The sequence below is a fragment of the Panthera leo genome, chromosome B3 (assembly GCF_018350215.1).
Source record: "Panthera leo isolate Ple1 chromosome B3, P.leo_Ple1_pat1.1, whole genome shotgun sequence".
NCBI classification, from domain to species: Eukaryota; Metazoa; Chordata; class Mammalia; order Carnivora; family Felidae; genus Panthera; species Panthera leo.
In genome coordinates this window covers 109942603-109970561 of record NC_056684.1, presented here as the reverse complement: position 1 = coordinate 109970561, position 27959 = coordinate 109942603, and the positions used below count along the sequence as shown (strand labels likewise).

The 27959-nt window shown below is 40.8% G+C and overlaps 1 protein-coding gene across 3 annotated transcripts in view; it reads right to left on the bottom strand.

Moving 5' to 3' along the window:
* Window positions 1-27959, bottom strand: part of SYNE2 (spectrin repeat containing nuclear envelope protein 2) — a 282344-nt gene that overhangs the window by 41485 nt on the left and 212900 nt on the right. For all 3 annotated transcript variants that reach the window (XM_042943457.1, XM_042943458.1, XM_042943459.1), the window contains 12 exons: window positions 23595-23765; window positions 22772-22902; window positions 20479-20683; window positions 19118-19297; window positions 18281-18409; window positions 16616-16770; window positions 16358-16502; window positions 15320-15414; window positions 13563-13797; window positions 9607-9801; window positions 7318-7443; window positions 1711-1866 (listed from right to left, as the gene is read on the bottom strand). In XM_042943457.1, coding sequence (XP_042799391.1) covers window positions 1711-1866; window positions 7318-7443; window positions 9607-9801; window positions 13563-13797; window positions 15320-15414; window positions 16358-16502; window positions 16616-16770; window positions 18281-18409; window positions 19118-19297; window positions 20479-20683; window positions 22772-22902; window positions 23595-23765 — 1923 coding nt within the window. The remainder of the gene's footprint in view (window positions 1-1710; window positions 1867-7317; window positions 7444-9606; window positions 9802-13562; window positions 13798-15319; window positions 15415-16357; window positions 16503-16615; window positions 16771-18280; window positions 18410-19117; window positions 19298-20478; window positions 20684-22771; window positions 22903-23594; window positions 23766-27959) is intronic.

The window sequence follows — 27959 nt, the reverse complement described above, 5'->3', positions numbered from 1 at the left end:
AATCCACCTTCCCATTATGCCCTCTGGCTTTAGATGCAAAGTATGGAAATGGAACCACATACTGGTCTGTAGTAAGCAGGCTGACCCCACATACCCAATGCTCTATTATGCATTAGCAACCCCTAAGCTGACTTCCACAAAGGCTCTTCCTCCTTAAAGGGTTCAAATTTACAAGTTAAGTATAAAGAATGCAAATCAGACTTCCTAAATGTACAAAAGTATTCTCGGCTCTTAAAAATCTTTAGAATCTTAGGGTTAAAAGAAGTAGCTAAGAGTTCTTTTGATAAAGTTTTTTTTTTTTTTTTTAATGTTTATCTATTTTTGAGAGAGAGACAGAGAGACAGAGCATGAGCGGGGGAGGGGCAGAGAAGGAGACACAGAATCCAAAGCGGGCTCTAGGCTCTGAGCTGTCAGCACAGAGCCCCACGCGGGGCTCAAACTCATGGACAGCCGGTCGCTCAAACCACTGAGCCACCCAGGTGCCCCAGATAAAGTTTTAACACCCCACCTTACAGATGGGGAAACTAAGGTAGAACTCCCAGAGATTTTCCTGCTATGTACAATGAAAACAAGTAATCTTCTCAGAGTGAGGCAAAAATACTTAATGCTTATACATTCACCCAGCCAAACGTGTTAAGAAGGCTCAAAGAACTATCCCTAAAAAACAAGTTTTGTGTTTCCATTCCTGAGGGCATCTATTTATCTTAGCTTTTTAAAATCCTGGCATTTTGCACAGCGCCATTCTGATTGGTTTCCTAATGGTAACAATTAAAAGAACATCTGGGCCCCAGTTTCCCGCTTCTACCTTAAGTTTTAGGAGGCTTTTCACATACTCTAAATATTTTCTTTTATATAAAATATGAACAAAAATTCTAAGAGATCATTTAAAATTATGGTTCATTGTGAATGTTAAATACTAAAATCAAGAAGAAAAAATTATTTTACTTTATTCAAAGGCACTCAAAAGTGAATTTCATCCTTTAAATACACTTCTTCATTCACAAAAATGAGATTAAGGAATTTATTTTTCTTAGGATTATATGTTCTCAAAACAAAGACCTTTTCGAACCCTTTAGTTCCATCCTGTCACAAACATGTACTATTATACTCTAACCACGATCCAATGTTTATTAAGGAGAAGTGATCCATGGAGGTACTACGTGTAGCTGTTGACGGTTTCTTTTAGAGAGTTTTAAAAAACCAGCTACTTGAAAGGAACATCGGATTGCATGTGAATACAGAGTTCTCAGATGAAATACCCCTGTGTCAGGCACTAAGTAAGACTGTTGCTGCTCATTGGGCCCAGAGAGATACTGCAGAGACATTGCTCTTAAGGCCGGACAAGACCTCTTTGCTGAAGTCCTGATTCTAATATACCAATGGGTACTGGTCATCTGTGTAAGACAGAGAGCAGAAAGCTCACAGCTGCCGGTAACTGCAATTCCCCCCCCCCCCCCCCCCACCCCATTTAAGGTGAGTTTTTAAAAAGCTTATTAAAAGTGTGCAAACCTCCAGCATTGAGCACTGGAGAAACAAAGGGTCAAATCTGTTAACCATGTTGCTGCCTTCTAAAGGAACAGCAACCAGCCTGGGCTCCAATTGAAAAGGGCCTCCGGTTCAATGAAATTAAGCCCCTTTCTACTTTGTCTGGCCTTTGGAGACATTTCAATAAACTCCAGAACAGCCGTGCCCTGCAGTTAACTGACTTACTCTCAAGCAGAGGTCTTCCCATTGTCTGTGCAAATGCTCTGTTTGCTCCTCCAAAACCATCACGTCCTCCGCAAGAATGTGCTGGGTTAAGTCGGTCTTCAGAGTGTGAAGTTCTTTCAAGTTCTGGGTCCAGTTGGCCAAAGACTTCTCTAGTTCCTGCATTTAAACACAACAAGGGGGGGAAAAAACAACCCTTCAACTCAAGCTGCTGTTGTTTCCAAACCTGTAGGCTAATCCTTTGATTGGTCTGGGGGAGGGGAGGCCAGGGAAAGGGGCGGGACCTTCTGAATGAGAAACAGCCCAGGGCAGCGGCTGCTGTTGTGGTTGGCTGGTTCTTCACCACCCTTTTCTCAAAGGAAAACTCCTTTCTACCTTTATTTTCCTTTGCTCAGATAGTTCAGATTTTTATAGAATTAGTTCTATTTTAAAGTCATGTAGGTCTTTACCTTTATTGAGAAGAAATTATTTTTGGAGGCTGGCAACAATCTCTCTCTCTCTTGCACACACACACACACACACCACACACTTTTAATTCTGAAACAATGTCACAGAAATGTCTATCAAGTGTGATTTCCCATCTTTAAAAAAAAAAAAAAAACACCTAAGAAATGTATTGTTGCTACCGTGGCAATCGTAACATCATAACAATGGCTTCTGTTCAACGGAATTATTTTGGTTAAGCTTCCCCCCAAAAATGAATATAATGGATGAAAAAATAAAGTCTTCCCTAATATTCGGCAGAAACTGGTTAGCAGAAAATCTCTGGGCATGAAAACAATTATTTTTAAAAATGTGTCAAATTTAAACTTTCTGAATTCTAGGACTTACGAAAAGTGCTTTCACAACAGAGGGGGTAAAAGGAACACAAGAATCCTCCAGATTTTTCTTTGGCATGTTTAAAGGGTCTTCATTTGTACCCGTCTATTGCAGTAGAAAGAAGAGATTATTTTACTTACATCAAAAATAATCTGAGGGGTGGCAACAATAGAAATGTGTTAATCCTGATTCATTTTCAGAGTTCTAAAAGCTACATTGGCATGATTGCATAACTTGCTGACAGAAATTTATATTTACTCAAATGGTCCACAGAACTTTTTTTTTTTTTTAATTTTTTTAACGTTTATTTATTTTTGAGACAGGGAGAGACAGAGCATGAACAGGGGAGGGTCAGAGAGAGGGAGACACAGAATCTGAAACAGGCTCCAGGCTCTGAGCTGTCAGCACAAAGCCCGACACGGGGATCGAACTCACGGACCGCGAGATCATGACCTGAGCCGAAGTCAGCCGCTTAACCGACTGAGCCACCCAGGCGCCCCCACAGAACTCTTTTTAAAGGTTGCATGGAGGGGCGCCTGGGTGGCTCAGTTGGTTAAGTGTCCAACTTCAGCTCAGGTCATGATCTCATGGTTTGTGGGTTCCAGTCCAGCACTGGGTTCTGTGCTGACAGCTCAGAGCCTGTAGCCTGCTAGGGATTCTGTGCCTCCCTCTCTCTCAAAAATAAAGAAACGTTAAAAAATTTTTTTAGGGGCGCCTGGGTGGCTTGGTCGGTTAAGCGTCCGACTTCGGCTCAGGTTATGATCTCACGGTCCGTGAGTTCGAGCCCCGCAGAGCCTGGAGCCTGTTTCAGATTCTGTGTCTCCCTCTCTCTGCTCCTCCCCTGTTCATGCTCTGTCTCTCTCTGTCTCGAAAATAAATAAACGTTAAAAAAAAAAATTAAAAAAAAATTTTTTTTAAAGCATTAACAAGAAAAGAAAAAAAGAAGAAAAATCTTTAAACTCTTGTTACCTACTTTTACCCTCATGATTCTAGTAAAGTGGATGAGAGCAGATTCTGTGTGGAACACTTTTGCTAGCTATAGGCTATAAAGGGAATGACCCATAAGTGGATGCGTACCACTCACTGACTTAAAACTAAAGACCCCAAGACTGTGAGCTACACAGAGTGTTTCTCAGTCTGGTGCCAGGAAGCTCAGCCTGTCCATGGCCCTGCTCAGAGGTGTGGGCTCAGATGCCTGCATAGTCAGGGAGGCATGTTTAGGCTTTCCACAGCCAGGTTTAAATTGATTTGATTTGGATATTTGGTTTCCTTCTACAGTTGAAAGGATAACGAACAGGTGTAGAACTTTTGAATATGGACATTTTTATAATTCTTAATAAATACTGCCAAATTGCATTCTAAGAAGAATGGCTATATCTTTCTCCACATACTTTCTGGTGTTGTTATATATATATGTATATGTTGCATATATATATATACGTTGTGTGTGTATATATACATATAGATATATATATGTATATATACACACACATATACATATATATATACACACATATACATATATACCTTTGGATAAATATGTATAAGTGGACAAGTTTAAAATTTGGACAAGTTTAATATGCCTAATGTTGGACAAGTTTAATACATATACTGGACAAATTTAATATGCATAATGATTAGTTATTATTTAAGTTTGTATTTCTTTACTTAGTTGAAATGCTACCCACTCTTTCACCCTGATGCTTCCACAAATATATTTAGTTAATTCCCATTTACGCTCTCAGATCTCAGACATAAGGGTGATTCCTCAGAGGAGCCTTCTCTGAGTCATCAGACAAGGTTGGGACCCCTGTTTTATTTACACTCTTGTAGCCCCCTGTCCTTTTCCTGTCTAACATTCACCATACTTATTCACGTGCGCGCATACACACACACACACACGAGTGAGGCTCTTTGGTTAGCATGTGTCTCTCAAGTAGTCTAAACCGTCAGTTCCATTACTGGCCAGCAATGACCACACAGTTCACCAATCCATTGCTGAGCACCTACCGTGATGCCTTGTGTACTTAAGTCCTCAGATATACAAATGTATGATTGAGATATAGAAATGTACGATTGAAAGGAAAGCAATTTGGCAGGGTCTCAAGAACTTTAAAATGTTCATAAAGTAAGAAAAGCAAAGAATCATCAAAGAATATATAGAGCCAGGTCGACTGTGGAGGTTTATTATGGTTGATCACTATTTGTACAAATATTTCAAAAATCATGCTCCTGTCTTTAAATGAAAATACTCCAGACTTGCTACCAAATCATAACTGCAAAAGGGAACATGCCACTCAGGTAAGTGTTTTTCTTAATTTAACCAGAGAAACTGTCTATATTGCCTGTAAGATTCCCATTGTTCATAGAACATGAGATGTAAAATTTCATTCTTTGATTACATGAAATGAATGGGACTCTGACACAGCACAGCAGCATTAAAGTCTTTGCCTGTGGACTCACTTACCAGGGGGATTGCCAAGTCCCATTTTTCTACCTTACCATTTGGGTAAACATAGGACCAAAAAACGTGTATGTATATAAATATTGGCCGGTATATGCAGAGAATATCTTTGGAAGAATACACAACAACTCGGTAACACTGATTACCTCTGTTGAGAAAAACCAACAGGAGAAAAAATTTTCAGGGCACCTGGGTGGCTCAGTCAGTTGAACGTCTGACTTCCGTTCAGCCCATGGTCTCATGGTTTGTGAGTTCGAGCCCATGGGCTGGCTGCTGTCAGCTCAGAGCCCACTTCAGATCCTCTGACTCCCTCTCTCTCTGCCCCTCCCCTGCTCATGCTCTCTCAAAATTAAATAAAACATTAAAACGTTTTTCATGTATGCCTTTTGCACCTTCTGAATTTTGAGCCATGTTGACAATCTTACTCAAAAATTATTTTAAAAATAGAAACTGTCCCCCAAACTCAATCATTTGACAAACTCAATCATTTGACAAAATTATTTTAAAAATAAAAATTGTCCCCCAAACTCAATCATTTGAACACAGATGTCCATAAAAGTGAAAAGCTAGTATGTCACGAAGTGGTATTCCACGTGTCAGCTGAGATGTAATGACAATGTGATCTTCTGAGGAGGACAGTAAAGCCCAGACTGGTCAAGTGGTTAGTGTATCTCCCTCCAGTGATTTAGGAATGATAAGCAGTCTCCTAGACAGGCTTCAGGTTACTTGAGTTCGTTTTGGAATATGGTCATGGGATCGATGAACTCAATGCTTTTGGCCTCTCTTCCTGATTTTTACACTCAGAGGTAGAACATGGCGGCTGTGGAAACTGAAAGGATCCCACTGGAAACTGAAGAGTGTGACACTTGGGACACATTATGCCTTCTTATGAGTTTACAGTTCACATTCTGCCCTGGTTTCTAGACTTTATGGAAGGAAACTCTATGGATCAACTGAGAGAGTGACTCCAAATTCCTCTGTCTCTGAGATCTAGATCTACACCTAAACATGTGGAGATAATAAAAAGGTTGAAAATTAGGGACAGATAGGAATTTTCTTAACCTAATAAAGCCATCGCCAGCAAATACCATACTTAATGGTGAAATGTCGGAATCATTCTTAAAACCAGGAATGACGTGAAGCAGCCAGTTACCGATTCTTCTACTAAAAAATGTTCTGGAGGTACTGACCAGTGTAGAAAGTACAGGAAAAAAAAAATAAATAAATAAGTATAGAAATAAAAGGAAGAAATTTAAAAAAAAAGTCATTTTTTACAGATGGTGACTGTCCCAAAAGATTATGTAGACAAATTATTGGAATTAACAAAAGAGTTTAACAAGATGGTTGACTATAATATGAATCAAAAATGATCATTTCTAGGCACAAGTGGTAAATAGAAAATATAATTAGAAAAAGTATTTCAATAGTCTAAAAAATAACATGGAAAAAATAAATGTAACAAAAGATGTTCAATACTAAAGAAAATTATAAATTATTGAATACAACCAAAAGGAGAAACATGCCATATTCAAGAATAGGAGTACTCAATGTCAAAAAGATGTTTATTTTCCCCAAATTTATCTACAGATCTGATACTATTCCATTTCTGCAAAGACCTAAAATATCCACAAATAATTGTCAGAGCTGTATCAACTAGGCAGAATATAGTTTGGAAGGTTTTATAAAAATGTGATACTTGAGGGGCGCCTGGGTAGCTCAGTCGATTGAACGTCCGACTTTGGCCCAGGTCATGATCTCACAGTTCGTGAGTTCGAGCCCCGCGTCAGGCTCTGTGCTGACAGCTGAGCCTGGAGCCTGCTTTGGATTCTGTGTCTCCTTCTCTCTCTGCCCCTCCCCCACTTGTGCTCTGTCTCTATCAAAAACAAATAAAATAATTTAAAAAATGTTTTTTTTTCAATGCGAGATTTGAGCAAAAACTCCAACCCATTTATTGGCTGCTAAAAAAGGAATTCTTTAATAATACTTTACTCTCATTTCAAAGACAAGGTCATTTGTTAAGGGAACAGGTTTCAGTGTACTACAGAGGAGAGAAACAAACAGAAAGAGGACCTGGAGGAACCCCCCCCCCCCCAATTCCTAAGAAGAATTTCTGTAAAAGCCTTTCTCAGATTTATGCATGGATCTCAAAGAGCATGAATTCTAACTGCTTTAGAGACCAGGATGTTATTTTAGATAGAAGATAGGGGAAACGATTTCTGACTGAACATGGAAACACAGTTTCAACACAGGATAGAAAGGCAAACACTTCAACATCTCTGAAAACCGCTAAGTGATTATCTGCAACGCGACTTTGCAGCTTTCAATACCTTAATCAGCTCTTTTTCTTTATGGAGGTCCTCATGAAGTTCCGGAAGAGGATCTCTACTTTGTGCCTTTAAAACTTGCAGCCTGCTTTTCAACTCCTTGATTTTCTTTTCACACTGGTCCCAGGTCTATTTGAAAACAGTATTAAAATTGGTAAGTGCTTTGCTTTTAAGAATGAATCGCAGAAACCAAACAACTCATTTAATCCACTCCATTAAATGTCTTTTTGTAAATCCCACAGAAACCCAGTTCCTTTTCTCAAGAAGACTAGTCTAAAAGCAGATAGAACACCAGTATGGTTCCATACCCCTGTTGCAGCTTTATGTGTGGCTCATTTCAACGACTGAGTTGGTTGGCTTTTGCTTCAAAAGATTTCTTCTTCCTTCCCCACATCCTCGATCTAATCTTATTTTTATTTTAGTTTCCGGAAAGTGCACATTTAAAAGGCTACTGTAAGGATTAATTTTTAACACAGTCTTGGGCACACACATCATAAAGCAAAAGCACTCAACCACTTTTCTTGTCTTCTTTCTAATGTCCCTCTGCGCTCGCTCTCTCTCTTTCTGGAAATAGCGTGGCTTTAGTGACCCTTTCATAGTGAACTTCGCTCCACATTTCTCACCGCTGCTTTGACTGCCGCCTTCTGCTTAAAGCACTTTACGGTTTATAAAGCATTCTCAACTTCGTTATCTCACTGTAATTATCATAATTTTAGGAGACTGACAGGGTTTCGCATTTTAAAATGAGGCTCAGAGAAAAGTGACTGGCCAAGGATATGCGCTTACAAGCACACCAGTCAAAGGTCGGCCTAAGCCTGCAGTCCGCTTGCCCGCACCCCCTCACCTCTGCAATGCCTTCCTCTCTCTCACAGCATCTCTTTTCCTTTACCCTTGTATCACTGAGAAAATAGTTGCCTGCATTTACAAGTTCAGAATGTTTACAATAGATTCACTGGAATAAGTTTCTACTCCCAAGGTTGCTAAAAGTAGACAAACGTAAAGTCAAACATTCCTCAGTACAACTGATACCTAAACGCACTTGAGTTGCCCCTAATCTACGGTAACATAGAATTCACATGAGGGGAGGCTGCTTGTCTGCAACATCAACTCTCTGGAACATAACCAAGAAGGAAGTGAAGAGAGAAATGAAACTGAGTCCTTATTTCTCCCCGCAAACCATTAACTAATACATTTACCACCGTGTTTTGCAAACAGGGGAAGTGTTCAACAAATATTTGCTAGTTAATGAATTTCACATAGCCCATATACCAAATAAAACTCGGATATTTTATTCATAGTAGAGATGTTCAGGCCCTAACTCAGCACATATTTATTCTTTATTCAAAAACACTAACTCTGGGGGACCCTGGGGGGCTCAGTCGATTAAGCGTCCCACTTCAGTCAGGTCACAATCTCATGGCTTGTGAGTTCGAGCCCCACATCGGGCTCTGTGCTGACGGCTCAGAGCCTGGAGCCTGCTTTGGAGTCTGTGTCTCCCTTTCTTTCCCTGCCCCTCTCCTGCTTGCACTTTGGCTGTCTCTCTTTCAGAAATAAACAAACATTCAAACAAAAAACAAACCATCTCTGATAAGCTTGGTTATCTGGTTTTGGTACACCCACAATAGATTAGGAAGTGGGCTATAAGGAGCAGGTATGCTCAGAGAAATAAAAATTAAACAGACCACTTTAAATAATGTTTAGAGAAGAAAATATAAGAAAAATAATAAAAACCACAAAAACATTCGGGCAGCATAGTTGTGTTGGGCCATGGGATCAAAGCAGCTCAGAGTCCTTAAGAATACCTTGATATGTTTTAGTGTAACAAAATAATAATTATTTCCTAATAACAACTCAGAATAAAACATTTTGGTTCTTAAAAATATAATCATAAATTATCCGTGAAACTCTTATACGCACTTCTGTGGAAAAGCACATTCTCGGATGACAGAACAAAGAGGAAGTATTACCGTGTTTATTTTCACATACCACACGCAAGGTCAGACCATATGTGGAACATTAGCTTTCTGTACAGAACTTCCATGGAACGTGAACAAGTTTCTTGTTTTGTAAAAGTGAATATAAAATAGAACCTCAAGTATGCATACATTTAACACTGAACTTTCTCAATGTTCGATTGTTATTTTGCAACAAGTACCTAGTATGATTAGGACTCAAGGTCCCTCGGAAAACTTACAATATTGTGATTTCCTAAAATCGTTCCCATTTTTGCACAGCAAACAAAAATTCTATGTACTGCACCTGAATATCAGGAAAAGTAAACGGTGAGTTTACCTCTATATTGCTCTGCAACTGGGTAATCATCTCTCCTACTTGGAGCTTTGTGTCCTTCCAGTTGTCCTGGAGTTGACTGATTTTCTTGTCAATCAACTCTTTTGTTTCCAGGCTAGCTGCGTTCAGTAACTTTTCCCCAGCTTCTAAGGTGAGTGCATAGGTGATGTGCCGTCTCTGAAAATGAATGTCTTTGCTCTAGAAAACCAAAAAACACAAAAAAGTGATTTCCTTAAGCCTCTGCTATTATCCAACTGCGACCGTATGTGTTTGTGAACATTTCCTTCGGAGCTTTTCCTGCTGATAAATGTTAAATTATACATAAATTAGACAGATCTGATTAGAAAGTGTGCACACGCACACACACACATTCACATCTAAGGTTACGTTTTATACTACTATATACTACACTAAGTAATGTGATCTTAAAATAATTTCCAATGGTTAAGAGATAACATTCTTAGTGTAATGATCAGAGACATAAAGACATAAAAATATATACTTCAAAGACTAAGAGCCTACAAGATAAATAGACCTAAGAGTATTAAGCAAATGATCGGAGTATTAGACCTGAAATTAAGAGCAAATACTCACTACGACCATGGTAGAAGAGTCAGCTTACTCTTAACCCCTGAGAGTCAAATGTGCATATTATGCTACACAGATATAAAAGGAGAGAACAAATATAAAAGGAGAGAACAAATAAAAAAGGCAAAATATAAAAAATATACACTTAAACTTATTATGGGCACTTAAACATATGCATCAGCGTATGCCCCAGAGGACAGCTGTATGATGTTCCATTTGAGTATCGTGCAGGCTCTAAAAAAGAGCCTTTTAAAGAGAGTGAAAGTGGGGGAGAGGGGAAGAGGGAGAGGGAAGGAGAGACAGAGAGGGGGAGAGACAGAGAGGGGGAGAGACAAAGAGAGGGGGAGAGAGAGAGGGGGAGAATCTTAAGCAGGATCCACGCTCAGCACGGAGCCCCACACAGGGCTCGATCCCACAACCCAGGGATCATGACCTGAGCTGAAATCAAGAGTTGGATGCTCAACCAACTGAGCCACCCAGGCGCCTCCAGGCTCTTCTTTAAAGGGACTGAAAGTACCTATTTTCACTATAAAAATGAAGTAAACACTTTTAAATTGACTCATACTCCCAAAAGCATTTGGTTTCAGGAAAAAAAAACAAAAAACAAAAAAAAAACAACTTAGTTTTCTTTCTTTCTTTTTTTTTTCTGTTCTAAATATGATTTCCTTCATCTTCAAATTTCTCAAGGGAGGCATAATGTAGGCATTTTCTAGAATGGGAACTGATGTTTAAAAAAAAAATCAACAGAGTATTGATTTACAAAGGTATTTCTGGGAATACTTGATATAACCCAATACAAAGTAGGAAAGCGGACTGTCCCCTCAGGATCAGACACAAATAAGAGGAACCGCAACTCAGGGAGCGTCCCGACACTCCACACTCGTCTTTCCAACGCATAGTATTGCTTGACATGGCCAAAGAGATAGACATCTATAGGCATTTTAGGCTTCTCAAAAGACCTGCTCCTCCTCCAATTTTCCCTGACTTGGTCAACAGCACACTATCCACCAAGATGCTCAAGCCAAAACCCTAGAGTCATCTTGACTTAGATTTTTATTTACCTGCCACATCCAAACCATTAGGAAGTCTTGTAAACTCTATTACAAACACATCCTTTTTCAGTCTTCACCATGATCATCCTTTTCTTATCCATCATAACAGCTATCCAAGACTATAGAAATGGCCTTCTAACTGGTTATAGGAGACTGTATTTTTCACAAAATGCCCACAATATTCCTAGTCCTACACGCTCTTCCAGAACCTTGCCATCACTCCCCATCAAGCATTGGGGTCTCTGCCCCCTTCTGTTAATCCTGTGTGAGCATGTGTGATGGCCTTCATTAACAGAGGATGGCAGAAGTGACTTATGTGACTTCTGAGGCTAGGTCTAGAAGACAGTACAGCGTCTCCCTGGATCTCTCTCTTGGGACGTGCACCTTTGAGTCCACTGAGGTGCCATGTAAAAAGTCTGGCTATAAGAAGCCTTCATGTGGAGAGACCACAGAGCATCATGCTGTCTGAGTCTTTCCCACTTAAGTGCTAGACATGAAAGTGAGGGAGCCCCCACCACCGTCTGACTGAAACTTCCTGAGAGACCCTAAGCAAGAAACACCCAACTGAGCCCTGTCGACCCCGAGTACTTTGAGAGCTAATAATCAATGACGGTTGTTATGCAGCAAGAGATAAGTAATATGCTGGGATTCCTGCCTCTCCTTCGGTGCCCCTATTATCTATCTTCCCTCAGAGCAGCTGGAGGGTCTTTAAAAAATCCAAACGGTATCAGGGCGTCTGGGTGGCTCAGTAGGTTAAGCATCCAACTCTTGATCTCAGCTCAGGTCTTGATCTCAGGGTCTCGAGTTCAATCCCCGCATCAGGCTCTGTGCCGGGCGTGGAGACCGCATTGAAAACAACAACAACACAAAAACAACACAAATGGTACCATGCTGCCCCTGTTCCAACTGAGGCTTCCGATTACAGGAAGACTATAATCCGGCTACTACATCTCACCTACAAAGCGCTCCTCCCTACTTGCCTCTCAAATTCACTCCCTACCACTGCTGCCTTACTGGTTATACTCCGCTCACACTGGCCTTCTTCCTGTTCCTCTGCCCTGTCAAGTTTGTTCCCATCTTGCGGACTCTGGGGTAAGACATTCCTTCTGTCTGAAAGGTTCTTCCCCAGATTTTTGCACGGCTGGCTCCTTCTCATCATTCAGGTTTCAGTTTACATGTCATATTCCCAGAGGTCACTCAGTTAAAAGCAGCCACCAGCCCCTTCGTTACTGGTCCTGTTTTAGTTGTTGACATATGCCTTATTGCAATCTGATTACCTTATTTATTGATTTGTCCGACTTCCCACCACCAATCAGATGAATTAGCATTTCCTTGTTTATTAATTTGTCTGCTTGCCTGCCTGAGAGCAAGGCTCTTCTCTTTGCCCATACCACATGCCCAGCATTTAAAACAGTGCCGGGCACAGAGCAGATATATCCAATTGGTGCCTGATAACTGGATAAATGAATGAAGAGAGTACAGGATTTCAAAAGGGTGGTGTTTCATTTAGCTGTACCTCTACAGTGCAGAGTGGTTCTACAGCTAAACGGAACATGTTTTGGGGACTGCCCACTAACTATTCGAAACCTATGCTCGTTCAGCAACTCTCTGACTGAAAAGTTGGTTGCCCAAGAGCACACTTACCTTGATGAGCATTGAGCAATATTGGAATTAATACAAACTAATATGACACTGCATGGAACACCGGAATTAATATAAAACAGGAAAAAAAAAAAAGAAAAAAAAAGAGAAAGAGAGGAAAAAAAGAGAAGAAAAGAGGAAAAAAAGAAAAAAAGAGAAAAAAGAGAAGAGAAAAAAAGAGAAAAAAGAGAAAAAAGAGAAAAAAAGAGAAAAAAAAGGGGAAAATAAAAAGAGAAAATAAAGAGAAAAAAAAAAAAGAGAAAACTTGGTTGCCTAAATGAATTTGCCCTTCAAGAGTAAGCAAGAGTTCCACTGTAAATTATGGCACTGGTGGTCAAGTTATTCATCAGTCGGTGCCTTAAAGCTTGGTTGGAAGGAATCTGTCACTGAGACTTGCCCCACTCTACCCACCCATCCCCAACTCCAGCCCTACTCCCGCAGCCCGAGAGAGCCTCACTATTTCTGGATGAACGGGTAAGATTGGGTTTCGGACGCCACAAGGCTGGGGACAAGGCTGAACAGGGTCACAGTGACCCTGGATAGCTGATCCTCCCAGTACAGAGAGCACACCTGAATTGCAATATATTAAAAAAAAAACCCACAAAACTTGAGGTGAATGAACACCTTCCCAACGACGATCGCACCGTAGTCCTCGCGCTGCTACCGTGCCGGCATTACCTTCAGCTCACGGATCAGCCTCCTGGTTTGGGGGAGGCTGTGGCAATCCTGGCTCTTGGCGGCAGACAGCAGGGGGCCGGTGTTGGCGAGGAAGCGGAGCAAGTCCTCCGCGGCCGTGGTGAAGTGCCGCCATCGCCCCACCAGCCCATCGATGTGGCTCTTCCTCTGCCGGAGGCTCTGGGCCGCACTCTGCCACCGCTCCTTCAGTTTCGTGAACTTTGAAACAAATTCCGGTCTTGGGAGAAACAAATGGTTAGAGGATCTTGTCACCGACACGTAGAAAAAAGAACTCCCAACGCACCGAAGAAGCTCAGATGTGCTGTTAATATGCATCATTTACAGGGGTGGGGGTGGGGAGTGGGGGGTGGGGGTGGAAGAAAACCTTTTTAAAATGTGCATACTCTTCAACTTAAAGGTGTTGGGAAATTTAGGGTTGGGGCAGGGGCAGGGGCAGCGTGGGGTTGGCAAAAGGCATTTAGCGGGAGATAGTTGCATGTGACCCGGTATTTTGCCAGCATGGAAAAACTGCATCCTTTAAACAAATGTAAGCTATTTTAACTTGCATTATTCCAAATGCTGTGTGGAAAACTGAATATTGGACCCATGCGAGATGATGAATAGGTACCGTGTAACGTTCTCGATTACTTACTTGCACGCCGTACTTTACAAAATTTCAGCAACAGAGACGATGCTTTCTGTGACTACTCAACGAGTTCTTTTCCGGATAAATAATAACCCACCACGTGATAAGTAAGGCCTTTTATATATTATCAGAAAAGTCATGCTTTGCTGCACGGATCAAAATCTAGTTTGTCATCCTGGAATGGGGCTGAAGTTGTAACTTCAGAGCTAGAAGGAAATGGACTTTATACTTCTTAGCTATGCTCAAAGAAAATTCAGGTATATGGGTGTTAATGGGGAGGAAAAACAGTATCTATCAGGACACTTAGAGAAGCATTTAAGAGGCTAGCCCGTCTCAGGACTCTGTCTGCCATATGTACCAGCTCTGTGAGCAGGCTCATGTCACCAGGCTGGCGTAAGGGGCTCTTCTCACCCTGACTGGCACTGCCCAGTGATGCCAACACCGTGTACATAGCAGAGAGAGAAATCCCTTCTTTCACAACTATGTGCTATAGCTACCTGCTGGGAACAGCAGCACTTTAAGAATTATTGTTATTATTTTTTATTTTTTGAGAGAGAGACAGAGAGAGCGAGACAGCAAGGGGGATGGGCAGAGGGAGAAGGAGAGCGAGACTCTTAAGCAGGCTCCACACCCAGGTAGAGCCTGACACGGGGCTCAATCTCACAACCGTGAGATCATGACCTGAGCCAAAATCAAGAATTGGACGCTTAACCCATTGAGCACCCAGGCGCCCCCAAAATTATTTTTCAAATAGCAAAATGTCATGAAGCTGCAGACAGAGAAAAACACTACAGAAGAATCCTTTGCGGCAAAAACTTAGTTAACTCCACTTGGTGAGTGGGTATTCGCAAAGCACTAATCTAATGTTTGCTAATGCCACCCTTCTATCATACATAGAAGTGCGACTGACATCTCTACGGCCACGTAGCAAGTCCCCATCCTAATAAACAGAAGACTGGCCTCATGATGGTCTATCAACTGACATGGCTGCAGGTTACCAAAGTGGTCAAGATACACGTGGTGGGAGGCCAGACCTCACACACGCACGCACACACACACACACACACACCCACACACACACACACACACCCATCATAAACCCCAGACAGCTTACCTCTTCTCTATTTCTGTGGTGTCCAAGAGTTGTAAGGACTGGGTGACATAAGAATCAGCCACTGTCTGGTTTATAGACACTTCAGCTTCTAACATCTGCATATGAGTTAAAATAGAAGATATCAGTAGATTCTTTTTATGAACCTGGAGCTTCTATTTCCTATTAAAATCTAAGCTCACAGAGGACATGGGAGACGATGAATTTTCAAATTATTTGAGCCTCATTGCAAAAAAGGCTCAACCATCATGTCACCATCACCTATGAATAGAATCTCAGAAGCAAACAAGCGTAATAACAAGTACAACTAAAGCCCATTTATTGGGCATTTACTATTTGTGAGGCACTGTGTAAAACACGCATTGTCTCACTTATTCCTCAACCTTCAGACTTAAGTACTATTATCACACCCATTTAAAGATAAGGAAACTAAGACGGAAAGAGGGCTGGTAATTTAATCGAGGTCACTCATGCAGGGTTTTTTGTTTTGGTTGTTCAATGAACTTCATTTTCATTGGAGGACCTTAATGTAACGATAAAGACTTAAATCATTTACATTAAAAATTAGTGACCTAATCATGCACACTTTCAAAATGCAGTATTTGCCTATACCATCAAGAGTATTTCTGAATGCACATCAGTGTAAGCACAGGGAATAACCTCTGTCAAATTATTAAGGCTGCAATTATAATTATGCAATTCAATATTTTAGAGAATTATTCAGTGAATATGCAAAGATGAGTTGAAGTATTTTAGCCTGCTCTTGGTATGTTTGCATCCTATGGAAGCAAAGTTGTGCTAGGAGTTTCCCCTGTTGCAGAAAATCTAGTTCTCTCATTAATAAAATAGAGCACTAAAACAAAATGTTGAAATTTATGAAATGTGTGAGAGTTTTACAAATAATCAATTGGCAAATGAATCTGCTTAAAGTCCTATATTCGATTGTTAGGGACTGATCGATTTAAATAGATTGCAATGAGTATCTTTCCCTGACTCCTGCCCCAGGGTGAATGTACAAAGCAGCGGAGAGCACAGGTTTACCTCGTATGTTTTCTGCTGTTCCAGGAGAGCTGGGAGGCTGTCAGCCATAGTCACCTTGAGCGTCTCTTCTGTCTTCTCCAGAAGCTGGACCCATTTTTCACAGCAATAAAGAAACTTTTCATTCAATCCTGTTGCCTGAAGCTCACTACAAAGGTTTATACACAGACAAAACAGAACCATAAAACAATGACATTACTGAGCTCAAGTCAATAATTTTAGCTTAACTGAAACAGAATGAAAGAGGTGGGATGTTCTGACCTGCAGCGTTCCAGGGCTGTTGCCGTGGCCCGAATCCACTGTCGGTTCACATTTTGTAACGTCTTTATGGCTATGTCACTAAGGGGGAGTTTGAGGCTTATTTCATTCAAATGTTCCACATCAGGTGACTGGGCTGTCAGTGCCAGCACATGGTTCTATCAAAAAAATTAAATTTCAGGTTTCTGGAGGCCAATAAGATATCTAGAAGATGAAAAGGACTCAGAGATCCTGCAGACCATCCTTATCTCAAAAATGAGGGAAAACTGGGAGCCTCAATAGGTAGATGACTTACCCATGATCAAACAGCCAGTTAGTATTAGACTTGGACCTAAACCCTGGTCTCCCAATCCTGTGGCTTTTCTAGAATAAGTGCACACACGGTCAGCACCGCAATGGCCCAGGAAATAGAAAATGATCTCAGGGATCACCCTTTGAGGGAGATGGAAATGAGATAGGAGTTTTGTCTTTTTTTTTTTTTTACAGGACCCATTTTGGACTTCAAAAGTCCTATGTATTCTGCCAACTTGACCTTCAACAGATCACAAAGCCAATGAAAATTTAGTCCTTAAAATGACCCTAGTAAAGCATGGTCCTTAAACATCCATATTTTGAAAGAACACGAAATCACGTGAAAGAAAACGCATCAAAATTTTATTTTTAAAATATTCCAGGGACAGCATCTAGGTCAATGGTATTTTAAGCAAACATCCTCGACACCATGCATGCTATCACTACAGAACTCTGCCATCGCAATCTAGGTCAGGGTCAGCAAACTTTTTCTGTAAAGGGCCAGCTCATGAATAATTCAGCTTTCACGGGCCATATGATCTCTGTCATAATTATTCACCTCTGCCGCTGCAGCATGAAAATTCCCACAGACAATTAATAAATCAAAGGGCATGACTGTGTGCCAATAACAGTTTACACAAACTGGTGGAAGATGGGATTTGGATAGTGTGCCATAGTTGGCTGACTCTTGATCTAGGTTATGGATATCAGTCCTTAGGAGTTTGTACGACCCAGAATTCTTTAATTCTTCCATTCATTTTTGTTACTTACACTAAACTTACTAAGGTAATAAAGAAAAAAAAATACAGAATTAATGTAATAGGGTATTTTATTTTTGACCTTTAGCGAACCAGAAAAGTTCAATTAATCACAACAGCCAATGCCTAGATTATTCTAGTTCACTGAAGCTAATTAGTAAAGACGTCAAAAACTTTTAAATCTACTAAATTTACTGTGGCATATTACTAAAATAGATCTCTATGTTGTCATACTTTTCCAGACCTTACGGAAAATAAGGCAAGAATGAATGGCATATATATGACCATGCTCAAGGGGCACCTGGGTGGCTCAGTCAGTTAAACGTCCACCTCTTGATTTTGGCTCAGGTCGTGATTTCATAGTTTATAGATTCGAGCTCTGCATCAGGCTCTGCATTGGGAGTGTGGAGCCAGCTTGAGATTCTCTCTCTCTCCCTCTCTCTTGGCTCCTGCCCTCTTGCACGCTCTGTCTCTCTCAGAATACGTAAACTTTTTTTTTTTTAAATGACCATCCTCAAGAGTGAAGACATCAACAGATTCTGTAACTTAATAGTTATTAGCTTATTTTTTTATCCTATGGTGAGTCTAAGCCCTAAGGAAACACAAACATTGGCAATACCAGGAATAACTCAGGATTTTCTTCTTTTTCTTGATGGTAGAGTTTATCCAAATGCTCTTCTTCATGCGTAATGAGACCTTTTAAAGATTCCAGCCGTTCCCCAAAATCCTTGAACTGTGACAGGACAAACTAGAACAAGAGAGATTTTCATTAGAAATAATTTTCATGTGCATACACAACAAAATGAAGCATAGTCTTGGAAGCTGATAAAAGCTCAAGGTGTTTTCAACGCCCAGCAGCTCATTATTATCTTGACTATTCAGAGGTGAATATTCAGAAGACTCCTGGTTTTTTACTTTGTGCTCCTGGCAAAGCACTGAGCCTTCAGGGATGAATGGATTACCCACTGGAGGGGGCATATAGAGGAGGGTTAGTGAGCACTCTGCTCCCTCAGTGTTGCTATTGATATTGAAAAGGGACATTGGAGCTCCATGGCCTTTTATGCAGGTTTTTGACAGCTCAGGCACTAAAGGCTTTTCAAAAAATGAATAAAGAATACAACAAATGGCTCTGGTTTAAGCAGCTACTTCTAGGACTCAAGTACCCCACTTGGAGATCCAAATAACTGTGAGATCTGAACAGAATAAGGAATATAATATCCTACTTCTTAAGCCAACATGTTCAATGAAGAAGAGATGCTTGCTTAAGATCTGCCCATTGCTCACGTAATTGAACAGTCACATCAGGGAATCTTTATGTTCAGGGCATCTTGATTGTGTAGTTTCCCCGAGGAGCAGCCCGGAAAGTACTAATAACTAGTACTTCATCAGATATAAGGAATTGAGGGTAGCTTGCAAATGTCCAGGACTACAAGTTGAATGGAAAAAGGACATGAACCTCAAATTCATTAGCTTTCACAAGCAGCATCTTTTCCAAGTAGGAAACCCTCTGGAGGGAGTGCAGTTGTGTAGAGAGGGGCACGTGGGTACTGGACTCTGTGAGCTGTGGAAGTCGATCCAGGAGAGCAGAATTCTGGAGAAAGGCTTCTTTCGTCTTCTGTACGTCATCCTGCAGTTCCTGGAGAAGCAACAGTGATCAGAAAACATTTCCTCCTCGTGTCACAACATAAATTCCTATCCCTGGGACTCCATCAGCATCTAGGAGAATTTCTGCCCTAAAATTGTGGGCGTGGCTTTTTGTCATTGTTTATTTCAAAGAGCTGAAAAAGCTAAGCTTTCGTTATATGACGCACATCACTGGCGCTCCTCTGAAATATGTCATTTCCGACCTAAAACTGACAACTAATCAACAGAGTTGGGGCTTCCAATGTGCAGAAACTGAAGACCACCCGGGTAGAGTCCTATGTTTTATGTTTCTAATCATCAAACACTATAAGGATCCACTTTAGGGCCATTTTAAGGATCAGTGCAACTCTGTCCTCTGTCTGAGACTTTATGACATAAACGGATTCATTTGCAGAGACCATAGAATCTCATTAATCAAGCTGATGTTAGGGCTACTCTATAAATGTGGTGTATGCAAAATTTGTTGAAACAACAAATTAGGTAGAAGTTGATCAGAAATACAGATCACATTTGTTGCATTGACTAAGTAGATTAATATTTTTTTATTTGACCTTTGGATTCAGAAGCTACAGAATGTATCTGGTCACCCAGTTTAAAACTAGAGAGTATTCACTTTCTGGGCACTCATTATAATAGGACAAGATTACAGAGGAAATTATACAACTCTTAAATATAGTCAGAGAGTATTCACTTTCTGGGCACTCATTATGATAGGACAAGATTACAGAGGAAATTATACAACTCTTAAATATAGTCTAAAAATCATCATACCCAGAGAAAAGCCACATTAACATGGCATGAATCCATGATTATTTCTAAAGCAAGGGATTCAACATCTATTATTCTTAGATGATCACACTCAGTTGAGACACTTTTGCCTTTATTTGAGAGACCTTGTATGAGGCTTTTGTTTTAGAGTTTTACCTGCTAAAATGAAAGGGGAAACTTGGAACAAGGACCCTTGACCCAGCTACCTGTTGCCTAGACTTTGCTTCTGAGTCGCCACTCGGCCCTCCCAACCCTGCACATCACAGCATGTTCACATCCTACATGGCCTGCTGATGCACCTGTCCTGACCCACTTCTTTGTCCTGTGGTCTGTCTAGTCCCTGGGTCATGGCCCTCTCTGTTGGGCTGTCTTGGCCTTCGTTTTCCCAATGGGCTTTGCAACCACCTTTACATCCTGCAGGGCCCGGGTCAGGATCTCTGCCAGGTTGTTTCCAGACATGTTGATGTTTTCAAGCTGTTGGTACTTTGCTTCCTGCTGCTCCAGCCTTGCTGCAGCTTCGGTGTGAGCACTGTTATGGGCCTTCCAGAGCTGCAACAGACTCTGGGCCTTCTGCAACTGCTCTGCAATGTCTTGGTTTACCTGGGTCCACCTGTCAGAACAACATGAACAAAAGGGCCCTCATACCGTTCTTCCCTTTGCAGCAAAAGCACACTGCACACATTCTACCGGTAAGTCAAGAGCAGATGGGATGTTAAGACACAAATGCCTTTTTAAACTAATGTATCACCATTATATAAACAAAAACAGCAGTCCAAATTAAGATATTTAGTTGACTTTATAATTATCAACAAAAACTACCAAATTTGTGATTGGCATGATCTATTGTATTACGAATGTCTGTTAGGCAAAGGTAGAGAAATTGATGAAAACTTCTCCACATGGGAGGGGTTTATATGGGGGAGGTCTTTAAATGGGCCTTATTTAAATTGAGTTTATGCCAAGTTTATTTTCTAATGACAAAAGCAACATGTTCCTTATATAACAGTGGAAATAAAGGAAATTTTTTTTATTCCATATACAGACTGAATAACCTCTCTTTCCCATGTGACTTAAAAATTTCCCATTATTAATAAAAAATCAGTCTAATTTTATTTTTTAAGTCAGTCTAATTTTAAATGGCTGTACACAACAGGCTTTAAGTGGTCTGTTTTTTAATTACCAAATTCAAGTTTAGTATGGGTAATGAAATAATTTTTAATTTGTGCTTTCAAATCTAATGCTCAGATACAACTTTGTTCCAAAGACCTTTTCCCACATGTCAAAATATTGGTCTTAAACTAGATTTCTGAGGGAATCAATTTGGTCAAAGAACAAGAACGTGTAAACATTTTTAAGGTTATAGCTATACATATGGTCAAACTAGCTTTCTGGAAGCATTATAATATTTACATTTTACCTGAAACACATAAGAATGCTTGTTTCATGATAGCCTTGACTCTGCTAAATAGATGGAAAAGGTGAAAAATGGCACAGTTGCTTTATTTTTGTGCATTTCAAAATCTTACCAGAACAATGTTTTTCCTAAACAGTATTTTCCCCAATTATAATAGAACGTGCACTCATCATGAAAGAAAACAAAATCCCACCAACCACGTATGTTTAAATCTATCTATCCCTATATCTGTACCTACATTATACCTCACCTTCCTACCTACCTCCTTGCCTACCTATCTATAAAGAGAAGGTTATAAAAAAACAAAAAACAAAAACACCCTCTGACATCTCATTGATCTATAGATAACTACTGTTAGCATCTTGGTGCTGTCTTCTTCAACCTTTTTCAATAAGCCTTCTGATACATTCTTGTGGCAACAATTGAACGTGTATGTGTAGCAGCAACAATTGAATCCCTTCAATAGCAAACTGCACCGCCATGTTTCGAGGGTGGGCCCAATACTGTAAGTGGCATCAGATACATGTCTATGCTCCTCCTTACTCCCCCTCCTTCCCTTCTTCCAATAAGGACTGGATCACGAGCTGAGGATGTCACCGCAGCGTATGTAAATTTGATGCCTCTTGTTCACGACACTTGTCGAAAGTGGATTTACCAGAGAGGCTGAATCTACATGGAGGAAGGGTGGAGGACACTGAGGGTAGCTTAATCTCTTCATCGCTGGCTTAAAAATCAAATTCTCTTCAAGCTGAATTTCATATCCCATTCAGCAAAATTACAGGCTTGCAATTAACCAGGGCCACCCTCCTTAAGCTTTCCACCATAAGCAGTTCATCAAAGAATTCCTTCCAATCTCACAAATCACGTCCCCTCAAGAGGGATAATAACATCCCCTTTCTTCCATCTTAGGTTTCCAGTGAAACGCATTGTCCTTCTGAGCACCCTGTAGTCTGTCTCAGCCTGGGAGTTTGGTATCCGTGAGGATCGCACTGGGCAGTTGGTCTATACCCTCCGAAAGCGGCTACCCTGGCTACGAGGGAAGTACTTGCCTTCAGAAAATCAAGTCTTACGTAAACGAGATGCTTCAAAGCAAAAGAACCACAGTAGCACAAAACCAGATTATCTCAGATGCCTAAGCTTTACAAAGCTGACGTCGCTTCGCAACTCCGGTGGCGCAATCAGCCCGCGGTACTTGTACAAAGCTGATGTCACTTCATTCACCATGTGTCATTGAGATAAGGAAATCTATCTCCTCTGTTATCCCATCTGTATCTTAAAGCATACCTGGCATGAGTATTTTGGCATTTCTCTTCGATTATTTCAGCAACCGAGGGACAGCGATCTTTGAGTTTTCGAATCACCTCCTGCAGTTTCTCCCAGCTTGCTTCACTGCTCTCAGCTTCATCTTGAAGAGACTGAGAAGAACAGAGCAGGAACATTCACTTCAGAATGGCCTGGCCACATCCAAGGGAGGCAGCTGCTTTTCAGCACATCTGCTACATCACAATAATATTAACGCTCAGAACTTAATAGGACTGGGGAAAATTACTAGAAATGTGAAGAGGAAACCCACTGAGGAGGCATCCTTTCATCTGAGGCTACAACATTAAAAAGTATGTTAACACGGGGAGCCTGGGTGGCTCAGTCGGTTAAGCGCCCGACCCTTGATTTCGGCTCAGGTCATGATCTCATGGTTTGCGAGTTTGAGCCTCGCACTGGGCGCTGCGCTGACAGCACGGGGCCTGCTTGGGATTCGCTGTCTCCCCTCTCTCTGCCTCTACCCCCCTCACACTCTCTCTGTCTTCAAATAAATAAATAAACTTAAAAAAAAAACAAACATGCTAACACACACCCCCCAAAAGACCAAACTTTTAAACTGCGAGATAATATGGACATGAATAATAGAGAAAAATCCAGTGTAAACTTTGGAGCCACTCATCTGGCTCATTTTGGAATTCCATGTCCTCCTTTTGATGCTGCTATTTAAGACGCTGTTTTGCGCTTCTCTGTGGACAGCACAAAGGCAGCTGTGTCCATTTCTGCACCTGCCTCCACCAGAGGTCTTCTGCCAACCAGGCAGCACCGTGCCACGATCTGCTGAATTTACCTGGAGGTTCTGCACCTGGCATCCTAAGGCCTCTAATGACAAAAACCCAGGCTTGCTGTGCTCCATGCAGTACCAGAATCGGATTGTCATCGTCGCCACCTCATCATACAGGCTTTCGTAAATCTTCCACTCCTGCAAAACAGACTGCGTGGAGGTCTTGAGCTCGTTGACCTATATGAAAAGTGCAAAGATATTTAGAAACTCATTGAGAAGAGGCTCCTTCATCATTTTGTTCCCTTCTAAGGATTCTACCATGGTATCTAATCTAGGCATTTCAGCTTGTGAGTATGGGGGAAGGGGCTCCTGGGTGGCTTGATCTTGGCTCAGGTCCTGATCTCAGGGTTTGTGAGTTCGAGCCGTCTATCAGCATAGAGCCTGCTTGGGATTCTGTCTCTCCCTTTCTCTGCCCCTCCCCCCACTCACTCTCTCTTGGTCTCTCTCTCTCAAAATAAATAAACTTAAAAAAGAGAGGGTATTGGGAGAGCTTCAGTGATTAACTGAGGTGGGAAGACCAGTCAATAAACAAAAAAGATCAGAGAAGACTGAGTTTTAAAACAGGTGAATGAAAACGAGATCTGAGGCCAGAAGGACCAGCAGGGACAGAGTTCAGCCTCCGGGGAGGCAGCCGAGGGAGGGAATAATGGATGAGGAACAGAATCTGTGAGTACATATTTCAGCAACACCTAATTAGCTTTCTGATCATGGGCAAGTTATTGAACCCTTGAGTCGATCTCCCTACTCACAAAACAGATACAGTAAATAGAAACATAAATAAAATAGTGTCTGTGGAAATATTCTGCAAACTGTAAAGCACTGTAATTGTCAAATTACTGTTATTGGCACCTGAGTCCGCATAAATTGGAGAGGAATGTGCTCGGTCAAAATGATGAGCAAGTAAAAGTAGGAGGAAATGCGATGATCTCAGATACAATTGCGAATATGTAAGTATATATATTTTTATATGTTGCATAAAGAACATTTACAACTCAACAGTAAAAAGACAAATAACCAAAGGATTAAATTGGGCAAAGGATTAGATCTCTACTAAAGAACATCCACAGTCCTTAGAGAAACATAAATCTATACGACAATGAGCTGCCATTTCACATCCACTAAGATGTCTATAAATCCAAGTTGGGTAATAATCAGTGTTGGCAAGACTGTGGAAAAACTGGAACGTTCATATATTGCTGGTGGAAACATAAAACCGTACAGCCTGTGTAGAAAACGGTTTGGCAGTTCCACAAAAAGTTAAGTATAGAGTTACCATATGACCCACTAATTCCACTCTTAGGTATATACCCCAGAGAAATGGAAGCATATGTTCACATAAAAATCTGTACACAAATGTTCATAGCAGCATGATTCATAATAGCTTAAAAGTGGAAACAATCCTGGGGCACCTGGGTGGCTCAGTCAGTTAAGCGTCCGACTTCAGCTCAGGGCATGATCTCGAGGTTCATGAGTTCGAGCCTTGCCTCAGGCTCTGCGCTGATAGCTCAGAGCCTGGAGTCTTTTTTGGATTCTGTGTCTCCCTCTCTCTCTGCCCCTCCCCCGCTCATTCTCATTCTCTCTCTCCCTCCCTCAAAAATAGATAAAACATTAAAAAAAAAATTTTTTTTTAAGTGGAAACCCAAATGTCCATCAACGAATAAACCGTGGAATACTATTCATCCATAAAGTTCTGAAACATACTATAATATTGATGTTGGAAACATGCTAAAACAGACAGATAAGACCACATGTCGCATAATTCCACGTGTATGAAGTGTCCAGAACAGCATATACATAAGAGATAGCAAGTAGATTAGTGCTTCCAGGGATGAAGGGAAGGGAAGAATGAAAAGTGAGTAATGGGCGTTTCTTTTTGAGTTGACAAAAATGTCCCGGAATTAGAGAGTAGCGATGGTTGTGTATCTCTGTGAATATACTAAAAACCATTGGGTTATACACTCAAAAGGGTAAGTTTATGGTATCATCTCAATTTAAAATAAGGATCTGAATATAAATGGAGTGTGATCAGTATGTTGGCCCAGCTTTATTTATGATGTGATGTCAAGTTTTGGATGTAACTATACAGGCCTGTATTCAGGCCCTCTGTTCTCTGCTTAACATCTACAGGGAGCTGCCTCAAACCCTGCCCCAAACAGAGATGGATAAAAAACAACCTGGGATGCCAAAACGTCAGTCTCACACTGGCAACTGCATAGCCCATATGTCTTTATATGGGCTGAATGGCTCAGAAAAACAATCCACCATTAAGAAAGAATAAAAGTAAGGGAAAAAAGGAGGCAGGACGGGAACTCCTTATAGATGTGCCTTTTATTTTTTTTCTTTTATTTTTTATATTTTGTTTATTTTTGAGAGAGAGAGAGAGAGAATGCAAGCAGGGGAGGGGCAGAGAGGGGGGAGACACAGAATCCGAAGCAGGCTCCAGGCTCGAAGCCGTCAGCACAGAGCCCAACGCGGGGCTCGAACCCATGAACTGTGAGATCATGACCTGAGCTGAAGTCGGACACTCAACTGACTAAGCCACCCAGGCGCCCCCAGATGTACCTTTTGGAAGCTTGGGGCCTATTTGGGTGGCAGGGATGATCCTGACACACAGGCGCCTATAGGCACACGGCTGCATAAGGCATTGTCATGGTCCAAGGATTTCATGGCTCCCACATACAAAGTTGGTGCAACTTCTGGTGCACTTAAGGGCAACCCTTCGAATATTACAGCTTCAGGGAAAAGAAATGGCGCATGTGGTTTGGGGGAAAGGATAAGAAAACCATTAAGCAAAATTCACTACACTAGAAACAAGAAGGAACATTTTCAGAATGTTGAAAGTACAATCAGCCAGAAGGGCAGCACTGAGTGTCATATATTAACGAGGTTAAGCACCTGCCCTAGGACAAAGATACAAAATGGGGCTGCTAAGATTTTTCTTTAGGCAGAGACTTAAAGCCCTTGTTTGTATTTTTTATTTTTTTGTTTTATTTTTTTGTTTTTTTTAAAGCCCTTGTTTTTACAGACGAGGCTCTACTAACTCTGGAGAACTTATGGAAGGAAGACGTAAGTTTTGTGTTTTCTACATTAAAAAAAAAAAAAAAAAGCTTTGGAGCACCTGGCTGGCTTAGTCGGTACAACATGTGACTCTCATCTTGGGGTTATGAGTTTGAGCCCCAAGTTGGGGCTAGAGATAACTTTAAAAAATAAAAAAATAAGTAGGTTTATTGAGATATAACTCACAGTCCATACAATTCACCTATTTAAAGTAAAGTCACCAAAATCAGTGTTAGGACATTTGCATCACCATGAAAAGAAACCCCATACCCACTAGCAGTCACTCCTCATTCTTCTCTAACCCTTTCTCAGCCAAAGTCTACCTTTCATCTTTAAAGAATTTGCCTATTAAGGACATTTCATATAAATGGAATCCTACAACATGTGGTTCTTTGGCAACTGCCTTCTTTTACTTAGCATGATGTTTTCAAGACCATCAGTGTTGTAGCAAGTACCAGTACCTCATTCTTTCTTATGGCTGAATAATATCCCGTTGCATGGAAATACTACTTACTATCTATCTATCTATCTATCTATCTATCTATCTATCTATCTATCTATAAGTAGGCTCCACACCCAGCGTGGTGCCCAATACAGGGCTTGAACTCACAACCCTGAGTTCGAGACCAGAGCTGAGATCAAGAGTTGGACTCTCAAGAGACTGAGCCACACAGGCACCCCTTGATAAACCATTTACCTATCCATTTAAAAACCAAGGGATGTTGGGATTGTTTCTACTTTTTGGCTATTATGAATCACCCTGCTATGAACATTATCGTGTAAGTTTTTGGTGTGGACACATGTTCTCCTTTCTCTTGGGTACTTACCAGTAAAGTTGTTGAGTCTTAAGATAACTCTATGTTTAAATATTTTAGGACTTGCCACACTCTTTTCCAAAGCAGCTGCTCCATTTTCCATTCACTGGCAGTGTGTGTATGAGAGTTTCAAGATCTCCATACCCTTGCTAACATTTGTTATTTTCTGCCTTATTATTATCACTACGGAGGTGAGTATGCAGTATTTCATTAAAGTTTTGAATTATATTTCCTTTATTAATGATACTGGGCATCTTTTCATGTACTTATTGACCATTCATACCTTCTTTAGAGAAATATCTATTCAGATCACTTGCTCATGTTTTCCCTTTGGTTATGTCCTTTATATATTGTAGGCACAAGCCCCTAAGTATGTAAATATTTTCGTCCATTCTGTGGTTTGTCATTTCACTTTACTGATGATGTCCTTTGAAACACAAAAGTGTTTAGTGTTGATGAAATCCAGTTTTTTCTTGTGCTTTTGTTGTCATATCTAAGA